Source organism: Gekko japonicus, unplaced genomic scaffold (genome assembly GCF_001447785.1).
Source record: "Gekko japonicus isolate JY-2015 unplaced genomic scaffold, Gekko_japonicus_V1.1 scaffold2932, whole genome shotgun sequence".
In the NCBI taxonomy this organism is placed as follows: Eukaryota; Metazoa; Chordata; class Lepidosauria; order Squamata; family Gekkonidae; genus Gekko; species Gekko japonicus.
The window spans coordinates 54441-74522 of record NW_015164748.1 but is presented as its reverse complement, the minus strand read 5'-3'; the positions used below and the strand labels follow the sequence as shown (position 1 = coordinate 74522).

General features: G+C 46.2%; 1 protein-coding gene across 1 annotated transcript in view; it reads left to right on the top strand.

Annotated features, from left to right (window-relative positions):
* DTX4 (deltex 4, E3 ubiquitin ligase) overlaps window positions 1–20082 on the top strand; it is a 58195-nt gene that overhangs the window by 35083 nt on the left and 3030 nt on the right. The window contains exons 3-8 of the mRNA XM_015409647.1: window positions 3373–3434; window positions 3987–4148; window positions 9451–9512; window positions 10082–10234; window positions 17827–17988; window positions 18207–18296. Coding sequence (XP_015265133.1) covers window positions 3373–3434; window positions 3987–4148; window positions 9451–9512; window positions 10082–10234; window positions 17827–17988; window positions 18207–18296 — 691 coding nt within the window. The remainder of the gene's footprint in view (window positions 1–3372; window positions 3435–3986; window positions 4149–9450; window positions 9513–10081; window positions 10235–17826; window positions 17989–18206; window positions 18297–20082) is intronic.

Genomic DNA, 20082 nt, shown 5'->3' with positions numbered 1-20082 from the left:
CCTTGGAACCCAGAAAACGTGGCACAGGAGGAGGTGCTCTTCTACCTTAGCTGCCACTGCATAGCCCCAAAGTGAGGGGTGGAGGGAACCATACCTGTTACCATGAGGCTGTCCTCCCATTCTACCCACCTTGGGCAGCAAAATGACTTGAGACAGCCCTGCCTTATAGCTAAGCAGAAGGAAATAAACATGGCTTGCCTCCCTCTATTTTCCCCTTCCCTCTGCCGCCCCACCAGCCACAGTCGGGACACTCACCTGGAGCTTCCTTCTAGAGTTCGTTGTATTTCTTCCCACAACGGGCCTTACTCCTAGTTAGTAATAAAGTATTCACCTGGCAGTAGTGAAAGCTGCCACCCAGGTATCCAGCCTTTCTTGCTGGCTGGGGCTGGTACTTTTCTAGGAGGGACTATGAGTCCAAAGAAATGAATGGATAATGAGTGATTTTTCTCAAAATCTCCTAGTTAGTAATAAAGTATTCACCTGGCAGTAGTGAAAGCTGCCACCCAGGTATCCAGCCTTTCTTGCTGGCTGGGGCTGGTACTTTTCTAGGAGGGACTATGAGTCCAAAGAAATGAATGGATAATGAGTGATTTTTCTCAAAATCAATTCACATTAATGTCTATGACGCCACCAAACGTAAGAGTATATATGTATTTAATGGTCAGCATCTGAAACATAAGCTGAATAAGAGCTTTTAAAAGAAAGTTTTACTTCTTCATAGTCAGCAGTTTCCTTAAACACACAACACATACATTGAATTACCCCTTTAACCACCTTATGGTGCTCAATAATAATATCTAGAGGGGTGTGTCAGATTTACCTCAGCATGATTAAGGTGATTATTATCTTGAAAGATCCACCCTGAACTGTTGCCCTAAAAGGCACTCATAGCGCTCTTATGGACGTATAGTTCATAAGGGATGAAAACTGGATTGTGCAAGTAGTGTGTGTAAAAGTGTGTGGTGACCCAAAAGTGATGCCAGCTGCAGACACATGCCAGCAGAGGAAAAGCCTTCTCCTGAGATGATGTGCCAGTGGTTCCTGGGGTTACCTGCCCTCTCTTACCCTCAGCGCAGCAGGAAGAGAGACCAGCTCCCTACACAGAGAACACACAGAATCCAGTAACCATGTACTACGGAAAAACGCCATATTCTGCAAAAGGGACTTAAAATTCTGAAGAGATTCCATAAGCAAAACCTTTCCTTCCACATGCAGGCAACCTTCCCCCCCCTCACCTCCACCAGGTGATGCATTTAGGCTCCACAGCATAACAAAAGAGCCTCTGCCCAGAAGGGACGAGCTGGCTGACTCATCACTCAACTCATCAGCCAGACAGCGACAGCCCAGCTAAACTCATCAAAGGACAATGACCCTGGACTCCGCTATTGTGCTCCAAAGGTGTCACTGGTAAAGTGATTAGATTCCACATGGCCCAACCCTGCCCCATCCTCCTGCAACCAGGTTTTTTTTTTTAAGGAAACTTCCAGGGGACAGATCAGGAAGGGGGGACAAACCAGGGAGACACCACAAGGGAGGTGGCCATTGAAGCCCACCCCCAAGCCCCCAAATGGCATAAAAGAGCCGGCCTTGGCCACGTGCTCTCTCTCTCTCTCTCTCTCTTTCTCTCTCTCTCTCCATACCTAAACCCTGCCCTGTCTTGCTGACTCTGGAGTAACTGCCAAAGAGTCTTTCCACATGTTCTGCTGGTCCAGAATATGACTCCTGTTCCCCATAGTCTCCTCATTTTTCCTGTGGATCACTTCATCACGCCGGGGACAGGTAAATATTACCCCTCAACGAAACATCCTGCTAAAGCGAATGTCGCTATCCTTTTCTATCTAATTTCCTAGGTCTGTGTACTTGTGAGTTTGCTTGAGTTATTGTATGCTTGTGAAGTACCCATTTCTCTAAAAGACTTGGTTTATGCGTTTATTCTTGGTTTTACTGGAGAAGGCAGGACTCCTGTATACAAAGGCTTTGCTCCCTTAGATTCCAATTGCATATTAATAATAATTTCCCATATTAATAATATATCAAGGCAATTTGGCTAACAGATCCAGGGCAGATCTTAACTTCGGCAGGTGAATTCTGAAGCATTGCTAAGTTGGGCGGGAGGGAACCATTATCACTGATTTTTAAAAAAAATCAGAAACTGTCCAGTTCTAAAAAACAAGATCTTACTCTTCAAATGGTAGTTGTCATACCACAATTTTTTTTTAAAGCCTATCTTTTAAAATTCTTAGATTGGGCAAATCACTGCTCTTGGTAGGGTAATGCATGCACTAATCCTACCCCAGGGTACACCCTTCTTGCAGATATGCCTCTTTGATTTTAAAAAATTAAAAAACATGAGACTTCTAGTGAATGGTTGATACAGTAAATGTTCAGAAGAAAAATTAATGCAGATTATGCATAGTTTTAAAATTAAAATGGTAATTAACCTTCTTGTGGTGCAATCCTATGCATGTTTATTCAGAAGTCTCAGCTAAGTGCTTTTAGGATTGCATCCTCAAGAGACCCATCTTGCAAGGACTGAAGTTCTTTGTTTCATTACCTGAATGTATTATGTATGTCATATTTTTGGGTCATGTATTAGTTTCTGTTGAGTATTTTAGGATCTTATAATTCTTGAAGACAGATGGGGGAGCTTACCTTAGCTAGCACACAGATGTGCTTTCGTGCACTTTAGCACTAAACTGGAAATGCAGGAAGCATCCCTGGAAAAAGCAAGCATCTCTTCTCTGCAGGGACCATCGTCCTGAATATGGTCACACACGGCCTCTCCCACCTGCCAGATGGAGACCCGAGGAAAGCCATCCAGAGCTGAAGGCCATGCCCCACTCACAGCTAGTCCTCTCCCCATTCCCTCGACAGATACTCTTGCCGATACAGTGCCTGTCATAACCACTGATTTATGCTGTCCCCGAACCAGTCATCTGTCACACACACCCCCTTAATTCACATGCTTGCAAGCTTACTTGCCTCTCTCAGACTGGGTCTCCTTGTTCAGCCAGGGAGTGTTTGTGCCTCAGGCTGCTAGCAGCCAAAAGCAGTAAGATAACCTGCCAGGCTGGTTCCATGGGAACACGTTGGGTTGTTTTTTCCCCCACTGTCAGGATCCCAGCCGCATCAGTTTCAATATGAGAGGAACTAAGAGGAGTAATAGGCCACCCACTGTAGTGTCCGTGGAAGATGGGCCCGTGTAATGCACCGACTTCTTTGACTGCACAGTGCATCCAGCCCTTTTGTGTAGAGGCACCCGAGGTGTTCACTGATGTCCATGCCTAATCTCCTTCTGCGTTTGCTTTGTTTTCTTGGTTAGGGTGCGGCCACCCCATAGCCATCTCTAAACCCTGTGTTCCTTCCTCACAGGGTTCCTACAGTGCCTGTCAAAAATCTCAATGGCTCAAGCCCAGTCAATCCAGCACTGGCAGGTAAGGAATGGTGGAATTGTTGTGGGACCAGGATAGGGATAGTTTCAGCCACCATGTTGATTCTAATTCAACTGATGAATAATCATAACATTGATTTTTAATGTTGGACTATGGGGGGGGGGGGGATCAAGCATTTAGGTCATTGAGGCTCATCAGCATTGACTTCTGCCCTGCTTGTTACTTTGTGGAAGAATGAGGGTTGGAAATGACCAAAATATTACCTTGCTGACTCCCCAAAGGGTGAGACTGCTCACACAAATTAAATATAGGCCCAGATCGTAGCAGGCCACAAGCAGGAAAGGAAGCTGATATGCTGCAGATAAATACTTACAGAGGAAATAAATTGATTGGCAGGACACTGCGTTCTCCTGGGGGTTGTGTAGGATGTTTCACTCATTACCAAATAATTCTGGCATGGGGTTCATGGTGGGGAGCAAGGCTTTGAGTTACCGCCAGGCAGATTTTAGGGAAGTTGTTTGGCTTGGCGGGGTGGGGGTGGGGGTGGGGGGGGGACCAGGTCCTCAAACACCCCCCCTGTTGTGTTCCTCCCAGGAATCACAGGGATTCTCATGAGTGCTGCAGGGCTGCCTGTCTGCCTCACTCGACCCCCCAAGCTGGTGCTCCATCCACCTCCAGTCAGCAAAAGTGAAATCAAATCTATCCCTGGGTTCTCCAGCACTTGCCGGAAGACCACCAAAAAGCAGACCAAGAAAGGTAAGAAAAGAGGATCCTTCCTCCCCACCCTCCACCATTCACAAACCATTCTAGAAGCCTGTTTATTTCACCCTGCCATGGCAAGGTCTTGATGATGTCTAGAGTAAATGGACCTATCCAGCATCATCCTGCACAATCCAGGTCACGGTGTGGCATTTGCAGGCATATCGTAGGATTGCCTCGGTTCAGATATCAGGCCAAGGAGCCCTGGACTGTGCTGAGCCAACTCAGATCTAAAGCCTTACAGTCATGCCGTATTTAACTTGCAATGTGAAGCCCTGCTGTGGCACTACTTCATCCTTTGCCAACTGCCCAGCCTTTTCTGACTTCTGCAAAGCAACACCGTGTGTCCTGCTGTATTAGCATTGGCCGGCTGCTCCTAGAAGGTGGGGTTAGCTGCGGATTTGCTCTTAGGGCTTCATACTGCACATTCCTGCCTTTTGGGGCAAAGTTTCCAAACTGATCCCTGTCCCTCTGCCCAGTTTCTCTCACAATTTCTTATAAGGGTGATCCAAATACTGTTCTGAAGCAACATTTTGGAGCACTTTACTACTCCCTTCCCACTCCCATGTTTCTTTCCCATGCTGTTTTGTGGCTGCACCCACTGATAGCTGGATGATGGCAGATTGTCAGAACCCACAGCCAACAACGAAGTACACGCATTCAGGAACGGTAATACCTTTATTGCAGAGCTATAGATGCAGTAACATAGGCACTATTAAGAATGGTGGCGGCCCCATGGGCATAATAGGATATAGGGTATTCGTATGTCCCCCCCAGCACTGGCCAATTAGGCACCCTCCCACACGCAGGATAAGGCTTAGAGACCATTAGGTAGCTGAAGCTGAGAACGAACACTCTCCCACGGCACCTAGTGAAATCCCAGACACCACAACACCCTCCTGCACATCTGCATAGATAAGCGTTTCAGCGCACAGCAGAGAAAGCATCGAAAGGAATGCAGTAACAATTAACCTGAAAGGAAAGCAATAGCAATTAACCAGACACAGACCAAACTCCCCAACCTTCATGGCAACATAGCTGACATACTGCCCTCTCAAAAATCAGCTTCTCCCAACCATTCTGGGAGATCTCCTGGTCATTCACTGTGCCCAGCTGTAACAAAGTGATCGATAAGGGGAGCGTTTTTTCTTCTTTGTCTGATGCAGCTTCTGTGTTCTGTGATCCTAATCTTTATCAGCCTTGAAGTGCAACCAATGTACATTTTTTCACATTTACAGATGATGCCATAGATAAGACCCTTTGAGTTACAGTTGAAAAATGATCTAATACAATACTTTTCTGCTTAGCTGAATCATAGCAGAAGTTGTACGTAACGTAACATCAAATCACAGACCTCACATCTTCCACAGGGAAAGTTGCCAGTTGGTAAATTTTGACCATCTATTCTCCTTTGTATTGCTGGAGAAGATTTTAAGCTGCTTCTCACTAACATATCTTTCAGATTTTTAGATCTCCAGTAGGCAAAGAGAGGAGCAATGTTTTCTAATGATGTTAGTGACCTGAGTTGATCTTCCATCATAAATCAGTGGAATAATAATCCTATCAGACTGACCTTGTCTTTTCTTAGGTATCAAGAGGGAGGACCTACTGGTATTTTTTGCCTTATGGAAAGCCTGCTTAACAGTTCTGGAAGAGTAGCCCCTGTCTCTAAATTGGCCCATCAATATTTTAGCCTGTTGAACAAAATCAGAATACTGGCTACAGTTTCTCCTAAGCCTCAACAATTGAGAATAGGGAAGGTTCTTTTTTAGATGTGGTGGGTAAAGCTGTCACTAGGCAAAAAGGAGTTGGCATCTGTAGGTTTTCTACAGGTGCTGGTCTCTATGGTGTTTCCCACCCTTCTTATACTGACATCCAGGAAGTTAATTTCCTTATAATCATATTTTATTTCAAATGTGATAATTTCATGCAGGCCATTAATGAAGTCTTTAAATGCCAATAAAAGTTGAACTGAACCTTTCCAGAGTAAAAAACAGTCATCCAAAAATCTCTTTAAAATAATGATGTTCCTAGCATAGATGTTGTTTGCATTAAGGATGAATTGATTTTCAAATCTATTCATAAAAAGATTTGCCAATTCCGGTGCAAATTTGCACCCCATTGCAGTACCAGACACTTGCCAAAAATGTATTTTGAAATTGAAAATAATTCCTTTTCAAACAAATTTCAGCTATAGGGCATAAAAAGAAAGTGGGAGGATTAGGATCACTTTCCCTCATATCCAGTATAGTTTGAAGTACCTCTAAGGACCTCATTGTGTGGTATGTTGGTATATAGCGTTACCACATCCAAAGTGACAGAGCATATCCTTATGTTCCATCCTGATCTTATTAATATGTCCCAAAAATCCATAGTGTCCCTTAAAGGTTTTAAAAATTCATCCAAATAACTGGCCAGTGGTTCCAGAATGGACCCACATCCCGAGACTATGGGTCTGCCAGGAACAGGCAGTACCCCTTTGTGGATTTTGGGTAAAAGATAGAATTGTGGAGTTCTATTATCAGATTGTAATAGGAAGTCATAGGTGGATCTGGATATATAGCTTGACAATAGGGCCTCATCCAATCTCTCTATATAATAATTCTCTGTTGGTGGTGGCACGCTGCTGAACATTCCACACAGTGCCCACAGCCTTTGGCTCCGTGATCTGTCAGTCAGAAGCTGTCCCTATCCACTGGTTGCGTTGCCTGAGTCTCGCTTCCAACATTCTAAACAGTTTGCTGTTCCTCTCCCTCCCATAGCCAGTCAGAACACAGAGGTTATTTGCATATGTGGCCTGACTGGCCTTTGCCTCAGAGTACAGAGGTCGTTTACATATGTGGCCCTCATTGGTCTTTGCCTCTACCATTCTAAACAGTTTGCTGTTGCTGTTCTGAGGTAAAATGTGTTCTGAGCTACCCTTAGTGCCTGTTGGGAGAAACCATTGTTGCCAATCTCCAGGTGAGGGCTGAAGATCACTCAGAATTACAACTGCTCTTCCAGATGGCAGAGATCAGTTCCCCTGGAGAAAATGGTGGACTCTGTGTCCTTATATCCTGCTGAGATGGCCCCTGTATGACAGCCAATGTGACGTAGCAATCAGGGCTTCAGAGCACGGTAGAGGCTGCAGGTGAGGGGGGGGGGGAAAGCTGAAGTCAGAGGGGGAAATAAAGGTAGGTTGATAATTGGCTGGGAAGGAGATAAGGTTGCCAACTCCAGGTTGGAAAATTCCTTGAGATTTGAGGGATGGAGCCTGGAGAGGGTGGGGTTTGAGGAGGGGTGGGACCTCAGACAGGTACAATGCCATAGACTCCATCCTCCAAACCAGCCATTCCCTCATGGGGAACCATTGTTGCCAGTCTCCAGGGGAGGGATGGAGAGCACTCAAAATTACAACTGTTCTTCAGGTAGCAGAGATCAGTTCCTCTGGGGAAAATGGTGGACTTGGTGTCACACCCTGCTGAGGTCGCCACAGCAAATTGACACTGAGTGCCCAAGGCTGGGGCACTGTCCCAGAGCCTCTTTCTAGAGCTTGTTGTATTTATTTCCACAACGAGCCTTATTCCTAGTACCATAATTATCTCCTTCCTAATTTTTTTAATTGGATCCTCTTTACTTACACTATAATGTAGGGTATTATTAAGCTGTCTATTAGCCTCCATTATATAGTCTGTTCTATCCCATATAACCAAGGCACCCCCCTTGTCTGCTGGCTTAAAAATAACATCCTCAAGATTGTTCAAACTGTTCAAAGAAATTTTTTCTGCTCTAGTCAGATTTTGGTATTTTTACACGAGGTGTGATTGGGCCCTTATATGTTTTTTAGTTCTTTGCTAATAAAATACATGTATTTTTATATTATATACATTAAGTTTTTATTGTTGGCCTTCTATTCTGTTTGATTCACCTCTTCAGGTTCTGGTTGCCATTATGTCTGAACCAGGCCAGAGAATGGTGTGGTTTTCATCTAGACATCTGACTAGCTTTTGTGTATAGACATCTTGATGGGGGAGGGGAGTTTGACAGTTGTTAATAGACTGCCTCCTTTCAGAATTATGATTTCAGGCCCTGTTGCGGAACTATACTTTACCCTCTGGTCAACAAAGACCCCCGTGTCTAGGTCTGATCAACACATGACTTTCTTGCCCTTGGATGCTTGAGGTGCCAAAAGCAGCAGAGAAAGATCCCTTTGCCATCATGGACAAAACTCTGCTCTGTAGTAGGTCTGGAGTTGTGAGGAAAATTGCTTAGCCAGCCTACTGACTGCAACCAGAAATTGTGTGGAGACTTTCCAGGAGTGCTGCTGCACCAGTAGGAGATACAGCTGGTACTTGCAAGAGTCTGGATTCATGTCTCTCAAATGCTTCACTCCTGGGTTGAAAGTGAGGAGTGGAGCCCCAAGATGGGCTGGGGTGGGGTGGGGGTGGCAGATTGAAATTGAACCGAGTCTTATGGTGGAGATTTGTCTCTTTGTTCTTGCTGATGTTACTGTTGGTATTCTTTTAAACTTTAGGCGTGAATGTCTGAGAACCCAGCTGTACAGGGAAATGAGAGCTAGGTTGCAGGCAGATTAGAATGCTGATGAGGGCATGGTCAGGAAACCAGCCGTGAGAACTCCGTGCACTTTGATTTTGTTTTGTCTGCTCAGCACTCCAGTGGTTCAGCAAGCTCCCGAGGCAGAGCAAACTACGGCTTGTCAGTTTGGATGTCAAGCCAAATCATAGCTAGTGGATCAGTTGCCTACATATCCACTTCAGCTGATGGCTTCAGGGTTTTTTGTTTACTGGCCAGTTGCAAGCTGGTTTGTTGCTTTGGAGGCCATACCAAACTATGGTTAAGGGCAATTAATTGTGATTTGAAGACATGTGAAGAGCTAATGGCTCCAAGTGATACTAGCAAACAAGCCTAGTAACATAGCAAAAGGCAACTTAATTCATATTGTGCAGTCCCACAGTGCCTTTAATAAAGCTCTAAGACACTCCATCCCATGAAGAAGAAGAAGGAGTCTCAAAGCCTTCCCTTCCTCTTCTCACAACAGGCACCTTGTGGGGTAGGTGGGGCTGAGAGTTCTGAGAGAACTGTGACTGGCCCAAGGTCGCCCAGCAGGCTTCAATGTGGAGGAGTGGGGAATCAAACCGGGTTTTTCATATTATACTCCACCGTGCTTAACCAACACACCACAATGGCTCTCTCTCATCTTTCCCAAGAGGAGTCCCATTTCCCATCCAGCTCACTGAGAACCTGCACATTTTTTTTAAAGTTTCTGAAATGGTCCTCTGTCCTCCTCCTCCTTGTTCAGGCAAAACTCCCGAGGAAGTGTTGAAAAAATACTTACAGAAGGTGCGCCACCCACCAGATGAGGTGAGTCTGCTTCTTTGCATCTAGCATGTCTGTCAGTTTTTGAGCAAGTGTGGACTTGGATGTGAAAATTTAACTTTTCTTGGTGCAATTTAAAAAACAATGATAATAATAATAAGCACAAACTATTTTTGGCCTTAATTCTGAAATTTTAGTTGGCACAGATAGTCTTCTAAGCATTGTTCAGGACACAGAAGTGATGCGGTCTTTGTCCCTGATATTTATTACGTATCCTGCAGAAGTGAGAAGGGGTGGGGTGGGGTTTCCCAAGCCTAGGGAGCAGCTTAGTGGCAAGAAGAAAGTGAGCCGCCTCAAGGAGGACTTTGAAGCAGCAGCATAGAAATACTCTAAACATTTATTCCAAATAAATAATGGAGAAGGAGAGTGCAGAAGAGCATATTTCTGCCATTATAATAAATTCTACTTTGTTCATCAACCGTGGATTTTTTTTGAATGCTTGGGGAATCAGACACTGTGGTTTAACCTTGACTTGTCCTTATATCACATCAGAGTTTCTCTGTGTGCATATATATATGTTCATCTGCTCAACACAGTTTATGATTCCCCTTTAGGACTGTACCATTTGTATGGAACGCCTCTCTGCTCCTTCGGGATACAAAGGACCTCAGCCAGCAGTCAAGCCAGACTTGGTGGGCAAGCTGTCCACGTGTGGCCACATATACCACCTCCACTGCCTCGTGGCCATGTACAACAATGGGAACAAGGTGTGTTACTGGGGAGAGGACGGTGTGGGTCCACCTGGCTAGGGGGTGGTCCACAGTTGTGAAGCCTCTCAAGTCGGTACATGGATTCTACTCAGCAGTAAACATATATTTTAACCCTTCATATAGAATAACAGTTCAAAATGATTTCTAAGGGAGAAGCCACCATTAGATAACTTTCCTCTGCAATTTTAGCATGGTAAAATGGTCTTGAGATTTTAAAAAAATAGTCTCACAGAATGTGCTGTGATCTCACCATGTGCGAAGTCACCTTGTTATGAGATTTGCTCTCTTAGACCATAAGAACAAGAGCCCTGCTGGGTCAGACCAGGGAGGGTCCCTCTAGTCCAGCCTCCCGCCTCACACGGTGGCCAGGCAGTTGCCCTGGGGGGCCAACAACAGGGCACAGAGGCTTCCCCCTGATGTTGTCTCCTGCCACACATGTTCAGAGGTTTACTAACTCTGGATGTGGAGGTTCCCATGAGTCGTTATGGCTAGTAGCCATTGATAGACCTTTTTTCTTATCCCCCTTTAAAGCCACCCCTGCTGGTGTCTATCACTATGTACGCTGGTGGTCAGTTCCACAGTTGTGAAGCAACACTTCCTTTTGTCCATCCCCCTTCAAGATATAGCGAAGGGTTGTGTGAGTCAGGCTTTCTTATAGTAGAACCTTTCTAACCACTTACTAAATCTTCGCTGTTCTTTATTTAGTTATCAAAAAATATTTATATTCTGCCTCCTTCCCACCCTCCCAGGCCAAATCAGAAGGATTTCAGAGTGCCTTACAAAAATAGACACAGCACAGCATAATTAAAATGAAGCATGATAAAATGTCAGCAAACATCATCATAAGCCAAAATAACCATCAGGCCACTTCAGGTAGTGGAGGTAAAACGACATGACTGGTCTAATCTTAAAGCCAGTGCACACATTACAAAGTATTCCATGTGGACTTCCAACAGATGTGTTTTGGAAGTTCTTGACTGGAAGCTTAATTCCCAGGTGTGTGTGGGTGTCAGCAAGCTGCCAAAAGTTCCTTCTGACGTCCTTGGTATGCGCATGCTCGCTTTCCTTTTCAGTTGTAGATGTGTTGATGCGCTTCATTGCTCGACTGCAGGAACATGTTTATCTCTCAAGGCCACAGGTGGTGTGCTGCTAGATAGTTGCTTAGGCGATCTCTCGGCTCGCCCGTGGGAAGTAAGTTGTTATGCCGGCTAGAAGCGTTTCGCTCCCAGGCTCAATGGCGCGCGCGGGAACTCCCGCAATTGGGCCTCCGCTTTTCAAATGTCGTATAACATGTCATGCTCTTTGATTGTGTCTCATACCTAACAGTGATCCTGTACATGCACCTATGTTGTTGTTGTTCAGTCGCACAGTCGAGTCCGACTCTTTGCGACCCCATGGACCAGATCACGCCAGGCCTTCCGGTCTTCCGCCATCCTCTGAAGTTTGCTCAACTTCATGTTCGTTGCATCGATGACACTGTCTAACCATCTCATCCTTTGCCGTCCCCGTCTTCTTTGACCTTCAATCTTTCCCAGCATCAGGGTCTTCTCCAGTGAGTGCTCCCTTCTCATTTGGTGGCCAAAGTATTTGAGCTTCAGTTTCATTATCTGGCCTTCCAGGGAACAGTCAGGGTTGATTTCTTTGAGGATTGACTGATTTGTTCTTCTTGCAGTCCAAGGGACTCTCAAGAGTCTCCTCCAGCACCATAGTTCAAAAGAATCTATTCTTCGGCGCTCGGCCTTCCTTATAGTCCAGCTCTCGCAGCCATACATGACTACTGGGAATACCATTGCTTTGACCATGCGGACTTTTGTTGGCAGGGTGATGTCTCTACTTTTTATCATGCTGTTTAGGTTCGCCATCGCTTTCCTCCCAAGGAGCAGGCGTCTTTTAATTTCATGGCTGCAGTCACAGTCTGCGGTGATCTGGGATCCCAGGAACGTGAAGTCTGTCACTACTTCCACGACTTCCCCTTCTATTTGCCAAGGAGTGATGGGGCCGGATGCCATGATCTTAGTTTTTTTGATGTTGAGCTTCAAGCCCACTTTTGCGCTCTCCTCTTTTACTCTGAGCAAGAGGTTCTTTAGATCCTCTTCACTTTCAGCCATTAGAGTGGTATCATCTGCATATCTGAGGTTGTTGATCTTTTCCCCAGCAATCTTAATTCCCGCTTGTGATTCATCCAGGCCAGCATTTCGCATGATGTACTCTGCATATATATTAAATAAGCAAGGTGACAGTATACATCCTTGTCGTACTCCTTTTCCTATGCTGAACCAATCAGTTGTTCCGTATCCGGTTCTAACTGTCGCTTCTTGGCCCTTATACAGGTTTCTCAAGAGACATGTGAGGTGGTCTGGTACTCCCATCTCTTTAAGGACCTGCCATAGTTTGTTGTGATCCACACAGTCAAAGGCTTTAGCATAGTCAATGAAGCAGAAGTAGATATTTTTCTGGTACTCTCTTGCTTTCTCCATAATCCAGCGAATGTTGGCAATATGATCTCTCGTTCCTCTACCTCTTCGAAACCCAGCTTGTACTTCTGGTAGTTCTCTATCCACGTACTGTTGAAGCCTAGCTTGTAGGATCTTGAGCATGACCTTGCTAGCGTGTGATATGAGTGCAATTGTGCGATAGTTTGAACATTCCTTGGCATTGCCCTTCTTTGGGATTGGAATGTATACTGATCTTTTCCAATCCTGTGGCCACTGTTGCGTTTTCCAAATTTGCTGGCAAATGGAGTGCAGAACTTTAACAGCATCCTCTTCTAAGACTTTGAATAGCTCAGCTGGGATACCATCACCTCCACTAGCTTTGTTGTTAGTAATGCTTTCTAAGGCCCATTTAACTTCACATTCCAGGATGTCTGGCTCGAGGTCAGTGATTATACCGTCGTGGTTGTCAAGGACATCGAGGTCTTTCTTGTATAGTTCTTCTGTGTATTCTTGCCATCTTTTCCTAATCTCTTCTGCTTCTGTTAGGTCCCTACCGTTTTTGTCCTTTATCATGGCCAGCTTTGCATGGAACGCTCCCTTGATTTCTCCAATTTTCTTGAAGAGATCTCTAGTCCTTCCCATTCTATTGTTTTCTTCTATTACTTTGCACTGTTCATTCAGGAAGGCCTCCTTATCTCTCCTTGCTGTTCTCTGGAAATCTGCGTTCAGTTGGGTAAATCTTTCCTTTTCGCCTTTGCCTTTCGCTTTCCTTCTTTCCTCTGCTATTTGTAAAGCCTCATCAGAAAGCCACTTTGCTTTCTTGCATTTCTTTTTCTTTGGGATGGTGGTGATTGCTGCCTCCTGTACAATGTCACGAACCTCCGTCCATAGTTCTTCAGGCACTCTATCTATCAAATCCAGACCCTTGAATCTATTCTTCACCTCTACTGTATATTCATCAGGGATGCGATCTAGGTCAAACCTGAATGGCCTCGTGGTTTTCCCAATTTTCTTCAGTTTAAGTCTGAATTTTGCAATGAGTAGCTCATGATCTGAACCACAGTCAGCTCCAGGTCTTGTTTTTACTGACTGGATAGAGCTTCTCCATCTTTGACTGCAAATTATATAATCAATCTGATTTCGGTGTTGCCCATCCGGTGATGTCCATGTGTAGAGTCGCCTCTTAGGTTGTTGGAAAAGAGTGTTCGCTATGACCAGTGTGTTCTCTTGACAAAACTCTGTTAACCTTTGCCCTGCTTCATTTTGCTTTCCAAGGCCAAACTTGTCTGTTATTCCGGTTACCTTTTGACTTCCTACTTTAGCATTCCAGTCCCCTATGATGATGAGGACATCATTTTTTGGTGTTAGTTCTAGGAGGTGTTGTAGGTCTTCATAGAACCGGTCCACTTCAGCCTCTTCTGCATCAGTGGTTGGGGCATAGACTTGGATTACTGTGATGTTGAATGGTGTGCCTTGGAATCGGACCGAGATCATTCTGTCATTTTTGAGATTGTATCCCAATACTGATTTTTGTACTCTCTTGTTGACTATAAAGGCCACACCATTTTTTCTACGAGATTCTTGGCCACAGTAGTAGATATAATGGTCTTCTGAGTTAAATTCGCCCATTCCTGTCCACTTTAGTTCACTGATTCCTAAGATATCGATGTTCAGTCTTGCCATTTCATTTTTGACCACGTCAAGCTTGCCTTGATTCATAGATCTTACATTCCAGGTTCCTATGCAGTATTGTTCTTTGCAGCATCGGACTTTCCTTTCACCATCAGACACCTCCACAACTGAGCGTCCTTTCGGCTTTGGCCCAGCCGCTTCACTCTTTCTGGAATTACTTGTACTTGCCCTCTGCTCTTCCTCAGTAGCATATTGGACACCTTCCGACCTGATGGGCTCATCTTCTGGCGTCATATCTTTTAGCCTTTTGATACCGTCCATGGGGTTTTCTTGGCAAACATACTAGAGTGGGTTGCCATTACCTTCTCCAGGTGGATCACGCTTGGTCTGAGTTCTCTGCTGTGGCCTGTCCGTCTTGGGTGGCCCTTCACGGCATAGCCCACAGCTTCACTGAACTACACAAGCCCCCTCGCCACGACAAGGCAGTGATCCATGAGGGGGCAGGCACCTATAGCTTCAAATAAAGCAACCCCCTTCTCTACAGGAGTGTACCTGCCTTGATGCTGTGGGGAGCCTGACAGTGGGCCTGATTTTGATCAAGACTGTTGTGCCTGGGGGGGAAAGAGCTACAGTTTCCCCTCTACACCATTTTCCCAACCTGAGTCAGCCTTGGGGAGCCACTGTGTGCTTGTTGGAGAAGCTTATGTGTACTGATAGCAAAATGTATGTTTACCCAAAAGGGCACAGTGACTTTCTGGGGCTGTTTTGGGTCAAGAAAAGAGGTGCTTCAGTTCCTCCATCCCACGCATTACAGGCTGATTCAAATTGGGTTCCCAGCATGGAATTCCAGGCACATGTCTGATCCTAAGTCCTTGCGGCAGCCTTGTGTCCACCACATGGACTTTTGTCACATGTGAATTGGCCCTTAGTACTCCCAGTTTAGAGGACCTGTGGTGGCTCAAGTGGTTAAGATGCTGAACTGCAGGCTGTGGAAGATCGGTAGTTCAGCAGTTCAAGACCCGAGTGTGCCGCATGACGGAGTGAGCTCCCGTCTCTAGTTCCAGCTCCTGCCAACCTAGCAGTTCAAAAGCAAGAAATTGCAAGTAGATAAATAGGTACCACTTCGGTGGGAAGGTTACAGCGTTCCGTGCGCCGTGGTGTTTAGTCATGCCGGCCACATGACCACGGAAACGTCTTCGGACAGCGCTGGCTCTTCGGCTTTGAAACGGAGAGGAGCATCACAACCCTAGAGTCGGATTCGACTGGCTTTCGAGCAAGGGAACCTTTACCTTTGTCAGAACCCACAGAATGTCAGAACCCACAGCCACCAACGGAGTACACACTTCTTTAGAAAGGTTATACTTTTATTGAAGAGCCATAGATGAATTAACATAGTCACAAGAATAGCAGTTGCCTCTTGAACCTAATGAGATATAGGGCATTCGTATGCACCCCCCCACTGCGCTGGCCAATTAGGCACCTTCCCCCGCGCGGGCTAGAGCCGGCAAGCATTACTAGGCCGGCAAGCGTTACTAGGCGAACCTGGGAATTGTGCGGCTCCCACGGTCGGCCTTGAAGGCAGACAACACACATTACCACCTGTACGGCTTTGGAGATTAGCATTTCAGTGCAGAGCAGAGAAAAAGGAATGCAAAAGCAATTTACACAGACACTGAAATAATATCCCAACCACCATGGCAGCATAGCTGACAACCTTTTACTCCCAGTTTGGGAGCACATCCAGCTTGTGCTAAAGGCACTGCACTGGCTGCTGATAGCATACTGAATTCATTTCAAGGTGCTGATTCTTACCTTTAAAACCCTTTATGGTCAGGTGCCTTCATATCTGAGGGACCGCCTTTCCCCACATATTCCCCAGAGAGCAGTGCATTCAGGGGCCCAGAACTGATTGGCCCTCTTGAGTCTTAAGGAGGCCAGGCTGTCAACAACCAGGGCCAGGGCCTTCTCGGTGGCGGCTCCATCCTGGTGGAATGAGCTCCCAGAAGAGATCAGGGCCCTGCGGAACCTCTTACAGGGCCTATAAAACGGAGCTCTTCCACCAGGCTTTTGGAGCCGCCGCCACCATTAAACATCATTAACAACTAGTAGTTGAAGGACAGGAAGCCCTGCTGTCTCTGGAATCTATAACATCAGCCTGTGCCAGCCGCTGGAAAGACACCTGAAGTAGACCTAGGAGCCGGTTATGAGAAGAAAGAGCTAATATGGTAGCCATCGTTGATCCAGCAACAACAATACTAGCATCTACTGTGTTACTGTTAACTGGTTTTAGCATTGTTTTAAATGTTTTAATTGTTTTATTGTAAATACAGGCTGATTTTATGTAAGCCACCCTTGGCTGGGAGGGCGGGGTATAAATTTGAGAAATAAATAAATAAATAACAATAATTAGCCAAAGAACCTTCAGTGGGACCTCAGTGTTCTGCATCAGTCTTCATACCTTTCTCTTCTCTAGCATAATCATGCAAATCAAAGAAATATTATGTGAATATGCATCTGACTTTCCTTGGCTGAAAATTTATGTCTTTTCTAATGTAAGAAGTATACACATGGGCCAACGGGAAGCTCATTGGTACAGAGACTTCATCTTTACACTTGCATCTTGAATAGCTTGCAATAGCTGTAGTTTTCCCAATATGTCGTGTTCTTGATATGTGTGCAAGAAATCATTGTAACCTAGGGTTGCCAGGTCTGGGTTGGAAAATACCTGGAGACTTTGGGGGTGGATCCAGGAGAGGGCGGGGTTTGGGGAGGGGCCTCAGCATGATACAATGTCATAGAGCCCACCCTTCAAAGCAGCCATTGTCTCCAGGGGAGCTGATCTCTGTCAGCTGGAGATCAGTTGTAAAAGTGGGAGATCCCCAGGCCCCACCTGGAGGCTGGCAACCCTGTAATGTAACCAAATAGCTCTGACTTGAATGCATATTCTCCCTTAGACAAAGCACTGAACAAGTCTTCCCTTCTAAGCTGAATTCAAAATGTTGCTGAACCCAAAGGGTTCCACGCCCTGTTTCTTATCTCACTGGGCCTAAAGTTCACTCACATGTCTCATTTTTTAAGATGACTTAAGCCATGTTAATTGGACAGCTGCAGAGTATAAATGTGAGAAACACATGTTTCATACAGACACTCCTTGAAAGGAGCTAGGATTGGTTGCAGCTCCCTGTTGAATGTGCTTTCAGTAGCAAACCTGGTTTACTATCAAAAAATGCATGTAAGTGTCCTTGGTGGCCATTTGCAAGCCAAGCTCACACTGGTTAAATACAGGAGTGGGGAGAGAGGGGACTTGGTCTCTGGCCCTGCCTTGAGTGGTTATATTTCCCCGTGTAAGAATGGATGGAATTGTGAAATGCTTCTGACATTTCTGGAGGGTAGTCCTCATTGATTTCCTCCCACACACACTTTTTACAGTGCAGGAACAGACTTGTCTACTGCCAGCCTGCTTTGCTCTGTGCCATTTGGAGCACATGGCCTACTCTTACCGTTTGCCCATCTTGCTTTCAGGATGGGAGCTTGCAGTGTCCCACCTGCAAAACCATCTATGGGGTAAAGACCGGCACCCAGCCTCCCGGGAAGATGGAGTATCACCTCATCCCCCACTCGTTGCCTGGACACCTTGACTGTAAAACCATTCGAATTATCTACAATATCCCACCAGGGATCCAGGTGAGATCAGAGCTTCACGGGCGGGGGGGGGAGAGGTCAGAGCAGAGGGCATCCGTTGCAGCTGGAGAAAAGATTGTGACACGTTGTTGACACAACAGGTCTCGTCTTCCCACCGGTGGACAGTGTGGCGTTCAGAAATTAGGCAGGTTTCTCACACTGTTTGAACCTTCTCTAAAGGGTATTTTAAACGTCTAATTAATATGTCTCTCTGTCTCTAGGGACCAGAGCACCCAAATCCCGGAAAGAACTTCACTGCCCGTGGTTTCCCTCGGCATTGTTACATTCCAGACAATGAGAAAGGCAGAAAGGTAAGTGGCAGCCTTTCACTGTAGGAGCTTACCGAGAGATCTGTTTCAAGAGAGCCAGCGTGGTGTGTAGGGGGTCAAGAGCCACAGCCTCCAATCTGGACAGCCGGGTCTGAGTCCGCCCTCCTCCTCCACTGGAAGCCTGCTGGGTGACCTTGGGCCAGTCACGGCTCTCTCAGAGCTCTCTCAGCACCCAAAATAAGTCTGCCGGCTCACCACCTAGTGGTGCGCAACACTAAAAGAGTTAGAACTTAGGGCTGCCAGACAATCTTAGGATCTCCTGGCTATGCTATATACAAGGCCATGTGATAATTATTAATGATTAGTCTGTTTTAAGATGGACAAGGATGGCCTCAGCTGCTGTATGAGTTCCAACCTGAATTAATCTGTCCTTGACTCTGCTGTTGGCTTCTTGAGCAGTCCACTATAAACTGTATCACAGCTCCACATCTCTATATGAAAATGATTTATTCATATAAAGTACCAGTGCTTGCCTTTTATGTGTCCTTCCAAAATTGGGCCATCCCAGACCGTGTGTGTCCAGTTTCCTTCTTGGCTTGTTCTTCCACGCTAAGGCTGGGACCCAACATGGAAGCGGGAAAGGAGAGAAAACAGCTGCAGGCTGCTCATCCCACCGGGCAGCTGCCGCCTCAGTGCCCGAGGAGGAAAGGCAGGCAGAGCACAAGGGCATCTGACGCCCCAGCCGCCCTGCCGGAACACGCGCCCCCGGAGGCACGGCTGCAAGCCCACCGTCTGGTTCACCTCTGCCTGGGAGCAGCTAGAGCACTCCGGCCGCCAACGGAGAGGCTTCCCAGGCCCAGTGCAAGCGTGCCCGATGGGAGCCTTTGGATTCTGGAAAGAAAAAGGAAGCGCTTCCCCAAACAGCCGGCTTGCCAATCTTCTCCTCCTGGCCCCGCAGCTTGCGGGGGGGGGGTGTCCACAGACAGACATGCATTCTGCTCCAGGGAAAACGTGCTTCCGGAGGAACAAGCCAAGATTTAATTTGCTGGCGGCCCCCCCCCCCCCCAATTCCTGGCTACGGGGTCGGTGTGAAGGGCGGTGCCTGAGTTTGTGTGCTGAAGACAGTTCACTTCACTGGCGGTTGTATGATTTGGTACAAAGCGAAAGTGTGGGAAACGCTGACCCCTTCAGTTCTCCAGAAGAACCAAAATGATTATGATATTTTGGTGCAGCAAACTTTAAAATGGCCTGTGAACATGTAGTGGCTTCACTGATCCTGTGGTCTGTCTTTGGATCAGCATGAAGGTGGTGGTCTCTGTGTGGCTTCTGCAGGTGCAAAGTCAACTGAGTCAGCATATCTGGCATCTCTGCATCTTCTCTCTTGAAACATCCTTAGTTCCCTGTTCAAGAACATAGAGCGTGAAGATTGCCTGGAGTCCCTCTTTTCCCCTGTTTCAGATAGGGAAGGAGGTGGCGAAAGTGTATCCGCTAGAGCAGGGGTGTCGAACTCATTTGTCACGAGGACCAGATCTGACATAAATGTGACTTTGTCGGGCTGGGCCATGCATAAAACGTAATGCCAGGTAGTGGAGATACAAACTTTATAAAGGGCACAGACAAAAACAAGATATTATTTTTTTACTTTAAATGCAAACATGCTTAAAACATTAACACTCTTGCAATGTTTTGTTTGTTTAACAATCTTTGATCACTGACACCTCTCGCTCTGAATTGTTGCATCAGATCAGATGCAGAGGAAAACCCACATAGGCAGACTGGAGAACCGGCAGTGCAGCCCAGGGCTGATGCCGCCCCCACCCCCCCCCAC